This window comes from Heteronotia binoei, chromosome 8, assembly GCF_032191835.1.
Source record: "Heteronotia binoei isolate CCM8104 ecotype False Entrance Well chromosome 8, APGP_CSIRO_Hbin_v1, whole genome shotgun sequence".
In the NCBI taxonomy this organism is placed as follows: Eukaryota; Metazoa; Chordata; class Lepidosauria; order Squamata; family Gekkonidae; genus Heteronotia; species Heteronotia binoei.
In genome coordinates, this window is record NC_083230.1 from 110,605,228 (window position 1) to 110,623,910 (window position 18,683).

The 18,683-nt window shown below is 46.6% G+C and overlaps 1 protein-coding gene across 4 annotated transcripts in view; it reads left to right on the forward strand.

Moving 5' to 3' along the window:
• EPS8 (epidermal growth factor receptor pathway substrate 8) overlaps positions 1–18,683 on the forward strand; it is a 119,976-nt gene that overhangs the window by 75,138 nt on the left and 26,155 nt on the right. For 2 of the 4 annotated variants that reach the window (XM_060245877.1, XM_060245879.1), the window contains exons 14-16: positions 3,324–3,457; positions 9,111–9,222; positions 10,807–10,944. In XM_060245877.1, coding sequence (XP_060101860.1) covers positions 3,324–3,457; positions 9,111–9,222; positions 10,807–10,944 — 384 coding nt within the window. The remainder of the gene's footprint in view (positions 1–3,323; positions 3,458–9,110; positions 9,223–10,806; positions 10,945–18,683) is intronic. The other 2 variants (XM_060245880.1, XM_060245881.1) reach the window with 1 other exon arrangement.

The window sequence follows — 18,683 nt, forward strand, 5'->3', positions numbered from 1 at the left end:
ATGGTTACCGTTCTTAGCCCAGCTACAAAGGTTTTGATCTGATGGATTTAAAAAAAGGAGATCAGAAATCTTGATAGCTACAAAAAATATTCCCAGGCTTTAAAATATAGCAACATCTTTTGAGTTCCTGCTCCCCACAGGCATGTATACAATAGGTTTCCTGATTGGGCATAATTACAGGAGGAAAATATTGTAAGAATTTCTGTTGCAATTATTAAGGGCCATTTTTTTTTGCATCACCACCCACATGGGAGTCGCCACATCAGTGTCTGCATTCATATTGGCATGAGCGAGTAGGCGGTTCACTGTTCTCAGCTGCAGTGGTTTCTGTGATCTCTGGTCCATTTTATAGTGTTGGAGATCAAAAGTGGTGGAAGCCCATCTTTGGTGTCCCGACCAATGATCCCTCTAAGCTGCAGAGTCTTGTGAGCAAAAATTCTACTTCGTGAGCTTACTGGCATTAAAATTGTGAGCCGCTGCATCAATTAGTGTGCTCTGGGGCTATTTTTCCTGAACTCGGACGAAAATGTGTGAGCTGGAGGCTGAAAATCTGTGAGCTAGCTCACGCTAACGCAGCTTAGAGGGAACATTGGTCCTGACCTAGGTACTCTAAAGCCATACACATGAAGTGTGCCTCATGGATGCAGCCATGATATGGAAGTAACATCTGTGGAAGCAAATAAGAACATAAGAGAAGCCATGTTGGATCAGGCCAATGGCCCATCCGGTCCAACACTCTGTGTCACACAGTGGCCAAAAAGCCAGGCGCCATCAGGAGGTCCATCAGTGGGGCCAGGACACTAGAAGTCCTCCCACTGTGCCCCCCCAAGCACCAAGAATACAGAGCCTCACTGCCCCAGACAGAGAGTTCCAACAATACACTGTGGCTAATAGCCACTGATGGACCTCTGCTCCATATGTTTCTCCAGTCCTGTCTTGAAGCTGTCTATGCTTGTAGCCGCCACCACCTCCTGTGGCAGTGAATTCCATATGTGAATCATCCTTTGGTGATTTAGCACGATGTTCAGGCATCAGCAATTTGCATGAGCCTGTTCTATTTTTCTTTTTTTTTTAATCCGCTGCCCTCATGTGAGCCACAAAAAATGTGAGCAAACTCTCGTTGCAGTTACACTGGCTCAAGTGCCCCTTCCTCCATGTAGTTAATTTCTGGGGACTGTCCCCTGTGAAGGTTATGAAGCATCTAAACTGAAACTCAGACCTAGCAGCTCATAGATCATATTATCCGTGCTCACATTCTCCTGAATGACTGCTTCGGCCAAAATACACTTCCAGCGCTTGCAAGGACTTTGCCTAGCTTCTGTGGTCTTCTGGGCAGTGACTCTACATTTGCCAAATGCATAGCATGATCAAAGCAAAAACTGTTTCACAGTTTTGGCAATGCTGATTCCAACTGTGAATTGCAATTGTGAATTGCAAACACACCCCAGAGTTTATAGTGACAAATATATATCTGTATAAATTTACCATACAATAAAGAGAAACAAGTCCCTTAATGAAATACACCAAAAGGTGTCAGTTTCTTGTATCCAAAATGGACTCGATGCCAATTTCCAGTAGATGCAGAAGCATTCAATTTTTCGCATGTAGAAAAAAGTTGGAATCCCCTGGACAGGTCGTCAGCTTCTGCGATACTTGTTTCAAGCCTTTGTCAATGAGGGATATTCCACAATATTTCTAAAATGCATAAAGAACGCCAACATACCAACGTTAGATAATTAACAAGCTGGATACAGATAGTGCTATACAGCATACTCACATACAACACACAATTGCAATACTCAGACAAAATTCATAGGGACCTGAATTCTCCACAAGACATGCCATGAATTAGGCAGGTCATCAGAAGAAGGCCAGGAAGGGTGTGTGGAGGGGATGTATTTGTGAAGTTCTTGTATTGTGCAGGGGGTTGGACTTCAGGGGTGGGGAACATTGGCTCTCCAGATGTTTTTTTGCCTACAACTCCCATCAGCCCCAGCCATTGGCCATGCTGGCTGGGGCTGATGGGAGTTGTAGGCAAAAACCTGGAGAGCCACTGTTCCCCACCCCTGGACTAGATAACCCTGGAGGTTCCTTCCAACTCTATGATTCTGTGTATGCATACATAAGACTTTAAGGAATTAAACATACTGTGCAAAGAGGTGCTTCCAAGTGGCCTTCCTTACAATCTTGTACATCCCTGGGCACTGGCTTGCAGGGTGAATGAGCTGCCTTCCGTCTCCTCAGACCAGAAATAACGTAGACGTCCATGCCATCAAGTCACAATCACGGGGCTTTCAAGGCAAGTGAGAAACAGAGGTAGTTTGCCATTGCCTTCCTTAGCAGAGCCTTCCTTGGCGGCCTCCCTTCCAAGTTCCTATCCTGCTTAACTTCTGAGATCTGACGAGATGGAACTATACAGATCCACCCTCTCTCCAAAAATGAGAAAATAACCAAAACGTATAAAGCAGACAGATGGAAATCTTCATCACGCCACTGTGGCCACGTAGGAGAAAGTCATTTTAAAAGTATGATAGGGGAGTAAGGTTTCAATTTATGCCGATTATCATTCAAGAAGCATTTTAAGGTAAATGCTGAGCTGATATAATTTAGTACACGTGCTGGTGATGTCAAGGGGTGTGGCAAATGCAAAGGAGTTATGCAAATGGGTTGTGCCAATGAGCTCCGATACCTTTTTTTTCTATGAAGAGACCCTTGTTCCTGACCCCCTCCCAGCGAGAGCGGTGGCACTGACGTATAGAGCTTACGTTCTGAATAAAACTGAGTTGTTCTTAAAGGTGCAACTTGACTTCTGTTTTGTATAGGAAAAAGGAAAGGTCCCCTGTGCAAGCACCAGTCGTTTCCGACTCTGGGGTGACGTTGCTTTCACAACGTTTTTACGGGGTGGTTTGCCATTGCCTTCCCCAGTCATCTACACTTCCCTCCCCAGCAAGCTGGGTACTCGTTTTACCGACCTCGGAAGGATGGAAGGCTGAGTCAACCTCCAGCCGGCTACCTGAAAACCCAGCTTCCACCGGGGATCGGTCGTGAGCAGAGCTTAGGACTGCAGTACTGCAGCTTTAACACTCTGCGCCACCTGCTGGTGATGTCAGGGGGTGTGGCAAATGCAAAGGAGTTATGCAGATAGGTTGTGCCAATGAGCTCCGAGACCTCTTTTTCTATGAAGAGACCCCTGTCCCTGACCCCCTCCCAGCGAGAGCAGTGGCGCTGATGTATAGAGCAGCTGTTAATTCTGAACAATGCAAGAGCCGTTTGCCTGCTTCGGAACTGACTGTGAATCCTTCCTTTTGTTTCCTCTCTTCCAGCATTCCAGCATCTCCGATTATCCTCCGTCCGATGGGTATGCATTCAGTAACACAGCTTACAAAAGAGGGCCTCTGCCGGACCAGGGCGCAGCTGTAGCTGCTTTTAAACAAACTGTTAGCCGACATGTAGATAGGTAACACTCCCGTGGATGTTTTGCGTGCAGCTCTGGAGAACTGTCCCAGCCGATTACTTTGAGGGTGGAGGGGCCTTCTCTGCGTATATCTTCTACTTCTCTTTTTGGATTATTGAAGTAGACAATCCTCTGTATTAGAGCTGTTAGAACCTCTTTTACTTTGGGTTCCCACCCCCCACCCTCTACAAAGCCTCTGAGTGGTTCTGTTTAAGCACACTGCTGTCAATGTTTGCTTTCTGCATCTAATGGAAAATTGAATTCTAAAGTGCTGAATTGGAGCCTGGCACCTTCTCTGACTAATGGACAGCTAATTCCCTTGTTTGCAGCCAAATCAGGAAGGTTTATTATCACTTGCGTCCAAAGAGAGTTTTATACACACACACACATATATATATATACACACAGGGCTTTTTTGTAGCAGGAACCCCTTTGCATATTCGGCCACGCACCCCTGATGTAGCCCATCCTCCTGGAGCTCACAGTAGGCCCTGTACGAAGAGCCCTGTAAGGAATTCTAGCAGGACCTCCTTTGCCTATTAGGCCACACACCCCTGATGGAGCCAGTCCTCCTGGAGCTCACAATAGGCCCTGTACGAAGAGCCCTGTAAGGAATTCTAGCAGGACCTCCTTTGCGTATTAGGCCACACACCCCTGATGTAGCCAATCCTCCTGGAGCTTACAGTAGGCCATGTATGAAGAGCCCTGTAAGGAATTCTAGCAGGACCTCCTTTGCATATTCGGCCACGCACCCCTGATGTAGCCCATCCTCCTGGAGCTCACAGTAGGCCCTGTACGAAGAGCCCTGTAAGGAATTCTAGCAGGACCTCCTTTGCCTATTAGGCCACACACCCCTGATGGAGCCAATCCTCCTGGAGCTTGCAGTAGGCCCTGTACGAAGAGCCCTGTAAGCTTCAGAAGGACTGGCTACATCAGGAGTGTGTGGCCTAATATGCAAAGGAGTTTCTGCCACAAAAAAAGCCAAACAGGGGTGTAATTCTAGCAGGAGCTCCTTTGAATAGTAGGCCACACACCCCTGATGTAACCAATCCTCCAAGAGCTTACAAAAAAGAGCCTTGTAAGCTCTTGGAGGATTGGCTACATCAGGGGGTGTGGCCTAATATGCAAAAGAGTTCCTGTTAGAATTCCACCCCTGAAGCCAAATATGTATGTGTGTGTGTATAATCTCCATTCTTGCTTCTCCCCATCCCTTCCTTGCTCTCTTCTGTGTTCATTGTAGGTGTCCTTCTCACTTTTCTTGTGGTGCGGGGTGGGGGGTGGGGAGGGAATGGAAGCTGTTTATCCCATGTGAGGCTCCAGCCACGTAGCCAGCACATAGAAAAGAACCATTCACTTAGCCCAGTTTACATGGGTTCAGAATAGAGATGTTTACTGCAGCAGTGCAGGATTTTGCAACAGGGGAGTAGCTTTTAACCAGGGCCTTTTTTTGTAGCAGGAACTCTTTTGTATATTTGGCCACACCCCCTTGATGTAGCCAGTCCTCCCGGAGCTGACAGTAGCCCCTATACTAAGAGCCCTGCAAGCTCTTGGAGGATTGGCTACATCAGGGGTGTGTGGCCCAGGGGTGGAATTCTAACAGGAGCTCCTTTGCATATTAGGCCACGCACCCCTGATGTAGCCAGTCCTCCAAGAGTTTACAGGGCTTTTCGTACAGGGCCTACTGTAAGCTCCAGGAGGATTGACTATATCAGGGGTTGTGGCCTGTTATGCAAAGGAGCTTCTGCTACAAAAAAGCCCTGGTTGTGTGAATTACTCTTGCGTAGCACTGCAAGGAAACACAGAGGCTGTAACAGAGTGCTCCAGATTAGCAGTCGCTCCCAGTCATAGCATGAGTTGGCCCACTCCTCTGAGCATCATTGCAATAAATCTTCCCCGGCTCGTTGCGATTTTTCCCGTCCTGACATTACATCCCAGGCTGATGTACATTACGGGCAACTTCTCACCTGACATAAACAGCTCCCCCACCGGTTGCGAAGACCCGCCGGGTTGTCAGATAATTAGATACTTTGTGGTTTCTCCAAGTCCCCTGCGCAACGTGTGAGATTGAGTGATTTGACAAGAGTTCGGAAGCGAAGCAGAGATTGCCCTTGATCGGCTTGTGCCCGGGCTCTCCCGCTGCGTGTGTTCTTCTCACCCAACCGAAGTGTGCTAATTGCTTTCAGTTGTGTGTCCTTTCAAGCTCGTCAACTTCAGACCTCGATACTGCGAACCTCATTTATCCAAATGGGGTGGGAGGGGGAGGCGCAGAGTGCAGAAAAGATGGAGAAAGGTGCGGGATACCAATTGCCCAAGGGCTAGACGGGAAAGAATGGGAAAAAATGGAACCATTGATTCACATTGGCATACGTCCACACAATGGGGGATATTGGCTATTGCAAGGTAGTAGGACCACAGGGCATTTTGGATCACTGAGGGTCGGTCAGTGGGCGTCCCTTGGTTTCCTCCTGCTCTTCTCTTCAAGTCGATTTGGGACAGTTCTCCACAGCTGGTCAAGAGCTAGGTAGCTACTTGAGCACCCCTGCAGCATGGCTGAGGTGGATTCAGTCCTGAGAAGTACATGCTCGTCTGTGTGTGATGTAATGTTAACATGCTGCATTTTGAAGCTTCGGATTTTTGCCCCCCGTGTGTTAATTTGCAAACTTCCCTTTATGCTTGTCATATCTCTTGTTTATATTCCTTCTTGTTCAAAACAACATTTTTGAAATCCTTCTTATCCCTGAGGGTTTGGGGCAGATGCCATTTAATATCAGAATAACAAAACCCTAAACCAGGGGTGTCAAATATGCAGCCCAGGGGCCAGATTGGGTCCTCAAGCAAGTCTGCTCTCTTCTCCCTCTCTCTTGCTTCCTTCTGTGTCACAGCTTGCTTTGCCAGGCTTGCTCAATCACACAGGAGCTACAGAGCAAAGCTTCTATTTTCTCCGTTAGCTGAGGCTCCTCCCTTGGGGAGGAAGGGGGAAGGGAGAGCTTGCTTTGCCAGGCTCTCTTAGTCGCACAGCAGAGCTACTAAGCCAAGCCTCTTTTCCTTCTATTGGCTGTGGCTTCACCCTGTCCTCATCCCCGGGGGAGGGAGGGAAAGAGCCAGAGCTTCATTTGCCCAGTTCCCTTGGTCACATGGGAGGAATACAAAATCTTTAATTGGGTTTGTTTGTGTCCTTTATAAAGTTTGTATCTCTGATACCTGACATTACGTTTTATGACACACATGGCCTGGCCCGACAAGGTCTCGCTTATGTCAGATCCGGCCCTCAAATGAGTTCAGCCCCTCTGCCCTAAACATTACCCCTGCCCCTAAATATTATTGATGCACCATTGTCCATTCATACAAGTCCCTTGCCCCAAGGCCCATACGAAATGGTCAGTTAGGTCCAGTCTGAGATCTTGCATAGCTCTGAAAGATACCCAGAGAGTGGCTGACAGTCTTGTCTCTAATGTGAGGGAAGGAATTCTGGCCTGGATTTGGTAGCCTGATGAAAGTATTTTGAGTGAAATTTTAGCATACAGGTCAATTTGATCTGATCTTTTTAAAGGTATTTGATGGCAGTATGCACATAATGACAGACGCACCCATACCTCAAGCTTTGGATAACAGGCTATTAACCTAATAAATCTGAACAAATAAGTAGTGAAATACTTCCTGTTAAGGAGTTTTTATATGTATCTTGAAAGTTGAAAGCCCCGTGGCGCAGAGTGTTAAAGCTGCAGTACTGCAATCCTAAACTCTGCTCACGACCTGAGTTCAATCCCCGGTGGAAGCTGAGTTCAGGTAGCCGGCTCGAGGTTGACTCAGCCTTCCATCCTTCTGAGGTTGGTGAAATGAGTTCCCAGCTTGCTGGGGGGAAAACGTAGATGACTGGGGAAGGCAATGGCAAACCACCCCATAAAAAGTCTGCCGTGAAAACGTGAAAGCAACGTCATCCCAGAGTTGGAAACGACTGGTGCTTGCGCAGGGGACCTTTCCTTTTCCTGAAAGTTATACTCTCAAATAACATTGAGATTCTTGTAATTGCTTCTAAATTGTGAGCCTATGTTGGCTTGCTAAATTTTAAAGATGCTGTATTCCTCCCAAACTGTGCCCCTCCCCCCCCCCAAATCTATTCTTTGACCTCCTGATCAAGGGTCTGTGCCATCCTTATCTTTCAAGGAAAAGGGTAGAAGGTTTGTTTTCCTTATGTCCCTCTTAGGAATGTAAGAGGTACTCTAAACAGAAGGTGGAGTGAATTCTTCCTTCTCACAAACGTCTGATGTTCATGTCTGGTGGCTCTCAGACATCTGATGTTTATTCTATATGGCTCTTACTTAAGCAAGTTTGGCCACCCCTGCATTAGAGTTTTGAAAAATCCCTTAACACTTCTAGGAATGGCAATGATTTTATCCTCTCAAATGCCTTTTGTAAATCAGTAATGCAAAAGCACAAGGTTCATGGTTAAATACTCCAAATATTGATGTATTTATACACACATAAATAATGACTTATCAAAAATCACAATTTGTATGCACACACAGTCACAAAATCACAATGTTGACCCAAACCAAAACAGTCACTTCATAATGCAGTTCCACTTGCAAGATACGCGTTTCTCTGTAATTTAAAGAGCAAGCGCTCTATTTTCGCTCATACACTCACGTGGAGTCCAATGAGGTTAGATGACATTTTGTTATAGATGACCAAAATATGTCCCAAAGTTGGAAACCCAAGTGCAATGGTGGACCGGTAAACGAACCGTTTCCCAGAATGCTTTGTAAGCGCAAGTGTACTGTTGGGACTAACTAGTGATACAATCACAATTGCTCTTCAAGTCAGTAATTGTGATTTTTGATAAGCCATTATTTATGTGTGTTTAAATACATTAACATTTACAGTATTTAGCTGTGAGCCTTGCGCTTTTGCATTTCCAGTTTGTATACACGGCTTCCAGTTTGGTGTAGTGGAGAGAGCCAGTTTGGTGTAGTGGTTAAGTGTGCGGACTCTTATCCGGGAGAACCGGGTTTGATTCCCCACTCTTCCACTTGCAGCTGCTGGGATGGCCTTGGGTTAGCCATAGCTCTGGCAGAGGTTGCCCTTGAAAGGGCAGCTGCTGTGAGAGCCCTCTCAGCCCCACCCACCTCACAGGGTGTCTGTTGTGGGGAGAGAAGATAAAGGAGATTGTAAGCCGCTCTGAGTCTCTGATTCAGAGAGAAGGGCAGGGTATAAATCTGCAGTTCTTCTTCTTCCTCTTTTGCCTGTTTTGTAAATCAGTGGCAAGTCATCATGTATTTCTCGTGTATTTCTGTTAGCTTAAGAGCACGATGTTGGGAAGTTCAATTCAGCTGTCCCCAACGGAGCTGATATAAACTTGAACTTGGCATCTGCATGCCCTTTTGCAAAACGTGTGAGTCCAGCTCACCCCACAAATTCTTCCATCCCATGCTTGCAGCATGCGCACGTGCCGGCCTGAACTTCCTCTAATAGTGAATTGCGCTGCCATCGCCACCCTTTACCAAGTTCCGCTGTTGTGATGGCTGGCGGGTTGCCTTGTGTGGTCATAAATTCTGGACCAATCAGCCTCCCTAATTATGTTTGCTGGCAGGTGGGCAGCACTGGCTTCCTCCCTCCCCTGCTGAGCTGAATGATGTTTGACCTGTTTGCCTTGTAGAAATTATGAAGCACACGCAAAAGCCCAGAACAAGAAATATGCCAAAACCAAGTATGACTTTGTGGCAAGAAATCACAGCGAACTTTCAGTCATGAAGGATGACATCTTGGAGGTAACGACATGCCTGTTTTGATCTCCCACCGCATGCTTTCTGTTATCGTCACACACGTCAGAGATCACGTTCCAAAAGCATTTGGTGTGGCATAGGAAAATTCTTGTTGGGTGTGATTGGGTCAGTTGCATGTTTCTTTAGAAACATTCAGAAATGACTGACTTTTCGGCAGGTTAGTTGGTGTTTCAAGACCTGACCTTTTCAAGTCGTAGTTCAAGCAATGTTAAGGTTTCTTGGAAGCCCAATAAAAGCTCTTTAGTGACCAGACCACCAATGGCTACCATGGTTCTCAAACTGCAGAAGATAATTTGGTCTATCAATGTCCCTGTCAAGTAAGACCAAGTGGGTTTGAATTTAGCTCCTCTGTTGTAGACCAACATGTTCCGTATTGTCTCGTGTATCAGCCTCCATTTTTAAAGAAAGCAGTTTTTTTCCCTTTGTGCTTGGGGTAATAGATTTGTATAGATCAGAGGTGGCCAAACTGTGGCTTGGGAGCCACATGTGGCTCTTTCACACATATTGTGTGACTCTTGAAGCCCCCACTGCCCCATTGGCTAGCTTGGAGAAAGCATTTGTTTCTTTAAATCACTTCTCCAAATGAAGCCAGCCAGTGGCTTGGAAAACACATTTAGGGCCTGTTCAGACGCACAGTTTAATCAGTTGTTGCTGCTGTTTCCTACCGGATTAAAAGTGGCTGATCAGACAGCGACATCTGCCTTCCAGTAGTCAATTGTTGTCGCCCCTTCTCAATCCTTCTCCGAACTGGATTATTTTGTTACCTGCTCCTTTGTGGTGTTTTTTTGAGTTGTCCGGTTTCACATCGTAGTTTTCTCCGTTTGGACAGTTCTGCTGCGAAATTAACCAACTTCTGGATGTCTGAAGGCTGTCCCAGAGCAAAAGGAGCCTCAGACATCCGGTTTACGGCTGCCATTTTTCTTTACGACTTAGCAATATGCACATAACCACAATGTTTTCTGATCTATGCGCATATGTGCATAATGTGCTCATGCACATTATGCACATGTGCATAATAGTGGGGAAACAAAAAAAAAAGAACCGCATGGTGCCATCGTGTGGATGGCAAAAGACGGTTTCACCACGGAGTGATTCGAATTGTAGTATGGCAGTCTGAACAATAATATCCGGAACAAAGATATTTGGAACAGACCCAGGTCAGTTTAGCGTGGACTCAATACACTGTGTGAACAGGACTTTAAAGTTGCTTTCTTTCCACCTCTCCCTCTTCTCTCTTTCTCTCTTTTTCTTTCTTTCTTTCTTTCTTTCTTTCTTTCTTTCTTTCTTTCTTTCTTTCTTTCTTTCTTTCTTTCTTTCTTTCTTTCTTTCTACCTACCTACCTACCTACCTACCTACCTACCTACCTACCTACATGTATTCTACCTGGCTCATACATGAATCAAGTTTGGCGACCCCTGTACTAGTCAATAAACCAATAGTGGATAAACCAATTGCGTGATTCAGTGCAAGGCAGCTCTGTGTGTTCAACATATGGCTATGTAATGTCTGTACTGGTTCTCAGTTGACTTAGGACAACTTTCTTGAAATGCCATTTTCCTTTTACTTCAGATTCTCGATGACCGAAAGCAATGGTGGAAGGTCCAAAACGCAAGCGGTGTTGCGGGATTTGTGCCAAACAACATCTTGGAACCTCTGAGATCTCAGGATTCAGGCTGCACTGAACCATCCTATACGCACACCATACAGGTATCTGCAGTTCTTGAGAAATTTGGAGATAGGAGAAAAAGGATAGGGTTTGATTCCAGATCAAGTGCTGTTATCGGGATTAAAGCCCAATCCTCTGCGAATCCCTGCAAAGTGGATTGGGTATCAGTCTAATGGGAACAGTTCTCACTGTCTAGGAGATGAGGAAGTGGTTTGAGCCAGTCAGGCAAGGATGGAGGAGAGCCATGCAAAAAGGCTACACCCTTGAAAGTCTGAACTGAGCCCTTGAACTGGAGAGCCAATTTGGTGTAGTGGTTAAGTGCACGGACTCTTATCTGGGAGAACCGGGTTTGATTCGCCACTCCTCCACTTGCAGCTGGGTCAGCCATAGCTCTTGTAGGAGTTGTCCTTGAAAGGGCAGCTTCCTGGAGAGCTCTCTCAGCCCCACCCACCTCACAGGGTGTCTGTTGTAGGGGAGGAAGGTAAAGGAGATTGTGAGCCACTCTGAGATTTGGAGTGAAGGGCAAGGTATAAAACCAATATCATCATCATCTTCTTCTAAAGCATCAGTCCCACTGTAGAGGGGACTTTGACTCCTGATGCAAAGTCTGCTGGGATTTGTCAAGAAGCACCCAATGAGGCTAAAGCTCTAGAAAAACCCCAGCCCAGAGGACTCAATTCAGATCCATCTTTATCTGTGAAATGGTACTGTGCAGGGCTTTTTTTTGTAGCAGGAACACCTTTGCATATTAGGCCACACACCCCTGGTGTAGCCAATCCTCGCAGAGCTTCCAGGGCTCTTAGTACAAGGCCTACTGTAAGCTCCAGGAGGATTGGCTACATCTGGGGTGTGTGGCCCAATATGCAAAGAAGTTCCTGCTACAAAAAAAGCCCTGATGCTGATGGTTTGGTGGTGGAAAGTGCTGTCAAGTCCCAGCTGACTTATGACTACCTTACAAGGTTTTCAAGGCAAGAGATGTTCAGGGGTGGTTTGCCATCGCTTGCCTCTGCATAGCAACCCTGGACTTCCTTGGTCCAAGTACTAACCAGATCAACCCAGTTAGTCAGGGCAAACAGCCGTTTAGCTTACAGAAAATAGGGTTTTGAAATGCCTTTGTGAAATAGACACACTTCACCTTTATGAAGAGCCAGTCTGGTGCAGTGGTTAAGTGTAGGGACTCTTATCTGGGAGAACCGGGTTTGATTCCCCACTCCTCCACTTGCAGCTGCTGCAATGGCCTTGGGTCAGCCATAGCTCTGGCAGAGGTTGTCCTTGAAAGGGCAGCTTCTGGGAGACCTCTCTCAGCCCCACCCACCTCACAGGGTGTCTGTTGTGGGGGAGGAAGGTAAAGGAGATTGTGAGCCACTCTGAGATTCGGAGTGGAGGGTGGGATATAAATCCAATATCATCATCTTCTTTATTCAATAAGGTTTTTCTTAACATGGAACAGATTCTGTTCCTTCCCAGCCCTGGCTCATTGACAGCATTTGTTTTTCACCATCCGTTTGAATGCTGCTGCCACTCTTATGTTCTAATGTTGGCTCGTTGCTTTCATTTCAATTGTCAATGCTTGTCATACGTTGATAGCTGTTGATGCCAAAGAGGGAGTTTGAATTGTTCAAGGTAGAGTGTTTGCTTTTCCCCCTGCTCCCTCTAGAAGTTTGCATTCCGTAGCTTCTCACCCAGTTTGTCCTGCTCGCATGCATTATGGATTTCTACATTTCCGCTCGGCTCGGGGATCTTCTTTGAAAACAGAATCCTTGGCCCGTGCGAGAAATGCGTGTAGTCCCTTGAGTGTTACATGAATTCTTGGTTTTGGAGGTTCAGTTCTGTAGTGGCTTGGTGTGCTGTGATGAAGTGCCTTCACCTTTTGCTACTCAAAACACTTTCCAGTACAGGTTCAGAAATAAAAACACCCACTCACATGGTTACACTATAGTGAGAGTAAGATCCATGAAATGCCTTTCATGGGTGACAGGAGGCAGCTGTACAGTGTAGCTGTTTTTTAAGGATTCCTATTGCTGATGAAATTGGATTCTGAGTTTGCTTTTCATGAGAGCCAGTTTGGTGTAGTGGTTAAGTGTGCGGACTCTTATCTGGGAGAACTGGGTTTGATTCTCCACTCCTCCACTTGCAGCTGCTGGAATGGGCTTGGGTTGGCCATAGGTCTCGCAGAGCTGTCTTTGAAAGGGCAGTTTCTGGAAGTTCTCTCTCAGCCTCACCTATCTTACAGGGTGTCTGTTGTGGCGGGGGGAGGTAAAGGAGAGACTGTAAGCCACTCTGAGATTCAGAGTATAGGGCGGGATATAAATCCAATATCTTCTTCTTCCTTCTCCTCTTCCTCTTCTTCCTCTTGACTTTTATTTCTGAGGCAAACAATGCTCCCTCTAAGTTGTGGAGCCTGGTGAGCAAAAATTCCACTTTGTGAGCTACCGGCATTAAAGTAGTGAGCAAGCAATTTGGCTACTGCATAAATCCGTTCACTCTGGGGCCATTCTTCCTGAGTGATGGCAAAACTGTGTGAGCTGGAGGCTCAAAAACTGAGCTAGCTCACACTGACTCAAGTTAGAGGGAACACTGGAAGCAAATCCATAATCCATCTAAACCTCTGACAGGGCCCTTCCTCGAAAACGCTCGTCATCTTTGTATTTGTTGTCTGTCAGCACATTTGGTGCTGAGCCGGAAAGTAAGCCCGTCATAGGATAATGAACATCTTTATTATTTACCATTTATTATTCAAAAGCCAGGAGATTGCTTTTGATTTGCGCAAATCACAGGGTGGCTAGAGAGACGGGGAAGTTATTGGAAAGCTCTGAAACGATTGGCCCCAAATGAAATACCATCCTAAACCCTTCAAAGTGGGCGGGGAGGGTGGGGGGGTGAGGGAATGCATAAATAATTTGCATAAGCACTGTGTAATTTGAGAGGACTGTTTTGGATTTGATCTAGGGAAATGTAGCCAATCATCTATTTTTAGGACTTTGTTTTTGCTGATGCCAGATGGCATTGGATTTAAACCTTTTTTTTTTACATTTATTTTGATGGTGGGGTGTGTGGATGGGATAGCCTTGAATCAAGGAACAGATTCCAGCCTTCCTTGTGTAGCAGTGTTTTCACCCAAGTAAACTGAAATTTCTTTTGGAATTTCCCCTGTTTCCATAGTGGCTGCACAGAACATCATACCTATTCACAGGGCTTTTTTTGGTAGTTTGGTGTAGCGGTTAAGTGTGCGGACTCTTATCTGGGAAAACCAGGTTTGATTCCCCACTCCTCCACTTGCACGTGCTGGAATGGTCTTGAGTCAGCCATAGCTCTGGCAGAGGTTGTCCTTGGAAGGGCAGCTGCTGTGAGAGCCCTCTCAGCCCCACCAACCTCACAAGATGTCTGTTGAAGGGGGAAGAAGATATAGGAGATAGTAAGCCGCTCTGAGTCTCTGATTCAGGGAGAAGGGCGGGATATAAATCTACAGTCTTCTTCTGTCCTTGAAAGGGCAGCTGCTGTGAGAGCCCTCTGAGCCCCACCCACCTCACAGGGTGTCTGTTGTTGGGGCAGAAGATATAGGTGATCGTAAGCCGCTCTGAGTCTCTGATTCAGAGAGAAGGGTGGGGTATAAATCTGCAATCTTCGGTCTTCTTCTTTTACAAAAAACCCAGCAAGAATTCATTTGCATTTTGGCCAAACCCACGAACATCACCATTGTTTCACACGGGGGGGGGGGGTGTAGAAAAAGCCCAGCAGGAACTCATTTGCATGTTAGGCCACCCCCCCCCCATGCCAAGCCAACCAGAACTGTGTTCTTGTGCGTTCCTGCTCAGAAAAAGCCCTGCACATTCACATGAATGCACGCATTCCGCATAATTTAAATTAAGTCGGCTCTTTCCTGGTGACCGCAATTTCCAGCGATCGTTTTCCCATGTTTTTAGTCTGCGTCTTGACCACATTAATTGTTTTGTTAAAACACCCATCCAGATATTCCCAGCATCGCTTCCGTGTTTCCTAGCAGAAGGGCAGTGCTGCAGCTTATGGAAGCTGGACCTGCAGTGCTTGGGTTGCCAAGCCCCAGGTGCCAGTGGGGATTCCCCAGCTCTTGGGGGCTTTGATCCACAGCCAGCCCCCTGGCCGGCAAGTGAAACCCCACCCTCAAACAGAGACATTGCCCCACGACATCTCCACCGCTTTCAGGTGATGTCATCGTGCTGGGGATGCTCTGCTATTTGGGTAAACTGTATGGTTTTGAGGGCGAAAAATCCATAGAGTTTTGCTCAAATACCAGGGCATCTACCTGCAACGTCCCCAAAGTGATGAGATCACTTCTGGGGGATATCGTCACATTGGGGATGTCACGTGACCCCCATCCCGGGAATACTCCAGAAATCCCCCCATCGGATGGGTGAGGGGATCTGGCAACCCTATGCCACATACTAGTTTTTCAGCACCTGCCATGTCTGTGTGTGTATCCTTTGAAAAATCACATTCATCATCTGTGGAGCAGAAAGTAGTGAAGGGGTGCAACTTTCATACCCGGTCCAGGAAATCTAGTTAGCATCTCCAGGTGACTGAAGATGTGAGCAGGAGCAGCTGAAAGCAAAGGCAATCCACCTTGTAGACGTGTGTAAGCACAAACTGAAAACTGGGGTGGAGAGCCTTGTGCTGGTGTGAACCAAAGGGAATTACAAAGTTGTTGCCTGTGACAAACTGTAAATGTTTTTACTTACAGTGTTTACTTACTGTGTGATGTGATGCATACGGCTGGAGCATTTTGGAAATGTGCGCAGTGCTGATCTGTTTAAGTTTGGCTGTTTTCTCATTGTGTGTGTAACGGGGGGTGCATGTTGCACGGTTGCTAACTGCAGCCTGGTTTACAGTCACAGTTGTGCAACTGCACAAGAGGCTTCTGCCAGAATTTTGCAAAAAGCCTGAGATGGTAATATCACTGAGACCCTCTTTTGCAGTGGATGGTTTGTTATTTGCATGCAAGTTAAGAAGGAAGTCCACTCTATAATGCCAGCTGTCTCTTTTGTCTCTTACTTCACCAACTCCTTGAACACGCACGCACACTACCAAACCAGAAATAACGAGACACTTGTTTAGGGACTGTTGGGTATCACAGCGTGTTTGGAAACTGATTGCAATAAACAGTCTACTAAAGCCAAAGAATTACCCTAACAGCATTTCATGGACAAAACTTAAAGCTGGTTGGTCTCCCAGACCAGTGCCGGCCCTAGGGCACATGGGCTCCAGGCAGGCTCCCTGCCTGCCGCCCCCCTGCTGCTGCCTCCTTCTCTCCTCAGTGCCGCACTCCATCATCCCCTCCCCCACATTGATCAGAGGCGTGTGCGCCACCATCCCCCTTTCCTTCCCGGTCTCAGGACGTAACACTCCCGGCAGCAAAGTGAGCAACAGTGACCATAGCAACCCCACCACTGCTCAGGCCGTCGCCTCTCTGTCCATGGAGGGTGGGGAAGATACCAACGCCGTTTGCTGGGAGTTGCTGGCGGGACTCGGGCCGCTCACGGGGCCTGCAGGTGAGGAGGAGCTGGCTGGGCCTGGCCAAAAGCATGGATGTGAGGATGGAGAGTAGCGGCTGGAGAAGCAGAAGGAAGAGCCCAGGTAGAAGCGGATGCTGGCTGCCTTGAAGCTGGTAGGGCCCAGCCTCATTGCGGCGCGCTCCTCTGGTTGCCCGAGGGGTGGAGCGCAGCATGGCTGAAGGGAAGGGGGGGGGCTTGTGGCAGCAGTGGGAGTGGGGGGGGCAAATTTAGATGTTTGTCTTGGGCACTGGGAGGGGGAGAGCCCAATTCGGTGTCCCCCTCCCGGCATCCAAGGCAACCGCCTAGTTTGCCTAGTGGTCGAGCTGGCCCTGTCCCAGATTGACCCCAGAAAGTGGAGCAGAACATTCTTGATAAAAGTTGGTGGCTTATGAGGAATTATACAGGTGGCAGGGATAAATAGGGACAATCCTGGCCTCCCACTCCAGTCCCTACCCCTAACTACTCCGGGTTGCTTTGTCCTGAACTCAGCCCTTGAACTCTGAAGTTCAGTTGCCCTGGCTGCCTAAGGTCTGAGCCAGGTGAGCAGGAAATTGATTATTTAACTCTGTTCCCACATGGGACAGCTCAGGGTGACAGTATTTTTACCCTTCCATACCCATGAATGTGTTGCAGCGGTGCAAAAGGCAAACTGTATTATTAGGAAAGGGACTGAAAAGAAAATGGCCAATATTGTAATGCCCCTATATACACCTATGGCAGGGGTGGGGAACCTTTTTTCTGCCAAGGGCCATATGGATATTTATAACATCATTTGCGGTCCATGAAAAATTATCAGCTTAAGAAACAGTGCTCCACCAAGGGAGAATGATTCAGGCCAGCAAAATTAATGCAAATAATTGTTTTTCTATTTGAAGTCATGTGGGGAGAGCCTAATCTGCCTGGCACACACACACACGGCCCGCCACCCTAGGCAAATGCATAGGTCCATGGCTTTTTTGTAGAAAAAACCCAGCAGGAACTCAGTAGTACAGAATAACATCAGGAAGATCACTGCCGTTTAAACTATGGAATGACCCAGACAGTTGGAACTGGTTTTTAGATCGTTGTTTTAAATTAATGTATAATTTAAATGTTGTTTTAAATCACCTTATATTGTATAATTTTATTGAACTGTTGTTAGCTGCCCTGAGCCTGCCTAGGCGGGGAGGGCGGGATATAAATAAAATTATTATTATTATTATTATTATTATTATTATTATTATTATTATTATTATTATTATTATTATTATTATAGTAGCATATTAGACCACATCCCCTAATATAAGCATACTTATTAGCATATTAGGCCACACCATCTGGAATAATCAAGTGCAAACTGAACTGTGACTATAACTTTTCCAGGCCCTGCAGCAATTTTTTCCAGCCAGGCAGGCTGCCGCACAGTACATCTGGGACCTGTAATCCCTGCCTTGCCCTGGGGAGGCTGCTGCACAGCCCCACGATCCTCATTGGCCAGCCAGGCCCCAGGGAGGCTGCCACATGGCTCGGTTTGGTCCAGCAATCCCCAAGGGCCACATCAAGTTACCTCGAGACCGTGTACAGCCCTCGGGACAGAGGTCCCCCCCCCCCCCACAATCTATGGTGTGGCTTCATTTGGAATATGCATACAGTTCTGGTCACCTTATTCTCAAGAAGAACATTGTACAGCTGGAAAAAGTACAGAAGATGGCAACTTAAGAGGGTTGGAGTACCTTTCCTATAAGGAAAAGCTGGAGTCTAGGACTTTTCAGTTTAGAAAAGAGATGAAGGAGGGTCATGATAGAAGTTTGTTAAATTATGCATGGAGTAGAGAGATCTGAGAAAGAGAAATTTTTATCCCTCTCCAAACATACTAGAACTTGAGCACATCCAATGAAGATGATGGGGAGTAGATTCAGAGCAGGCAAAAGGGAATACTTCTTTACACAGAGAATGTACTGATGGTCACAAAAATAAATAGCTTAAAAAGAGGATTAGATAGATTCATGGAAGATAGGTCAGTAAGTGGCTGAGACATTTTGTCTGAGGAGAACCTTCATCTTTTTAATCCCAAAGCTGGGAGGCAACTGTGATGGACTGCACTTTTAAAAGCTTAGAAGTGTTGTGTAAACAGATGGAGTGCGAAGGGTTAATTCTTCACAGAGTCAGAAAGCCTTGAGTGACAGGCAGTTCCAAGAGATCTGATTGGTTAGCATCAGCTGAGCAGAGAAAGGCTTCTGAACTCGATGCTGAGGAGAATTCAGTCTGATTTC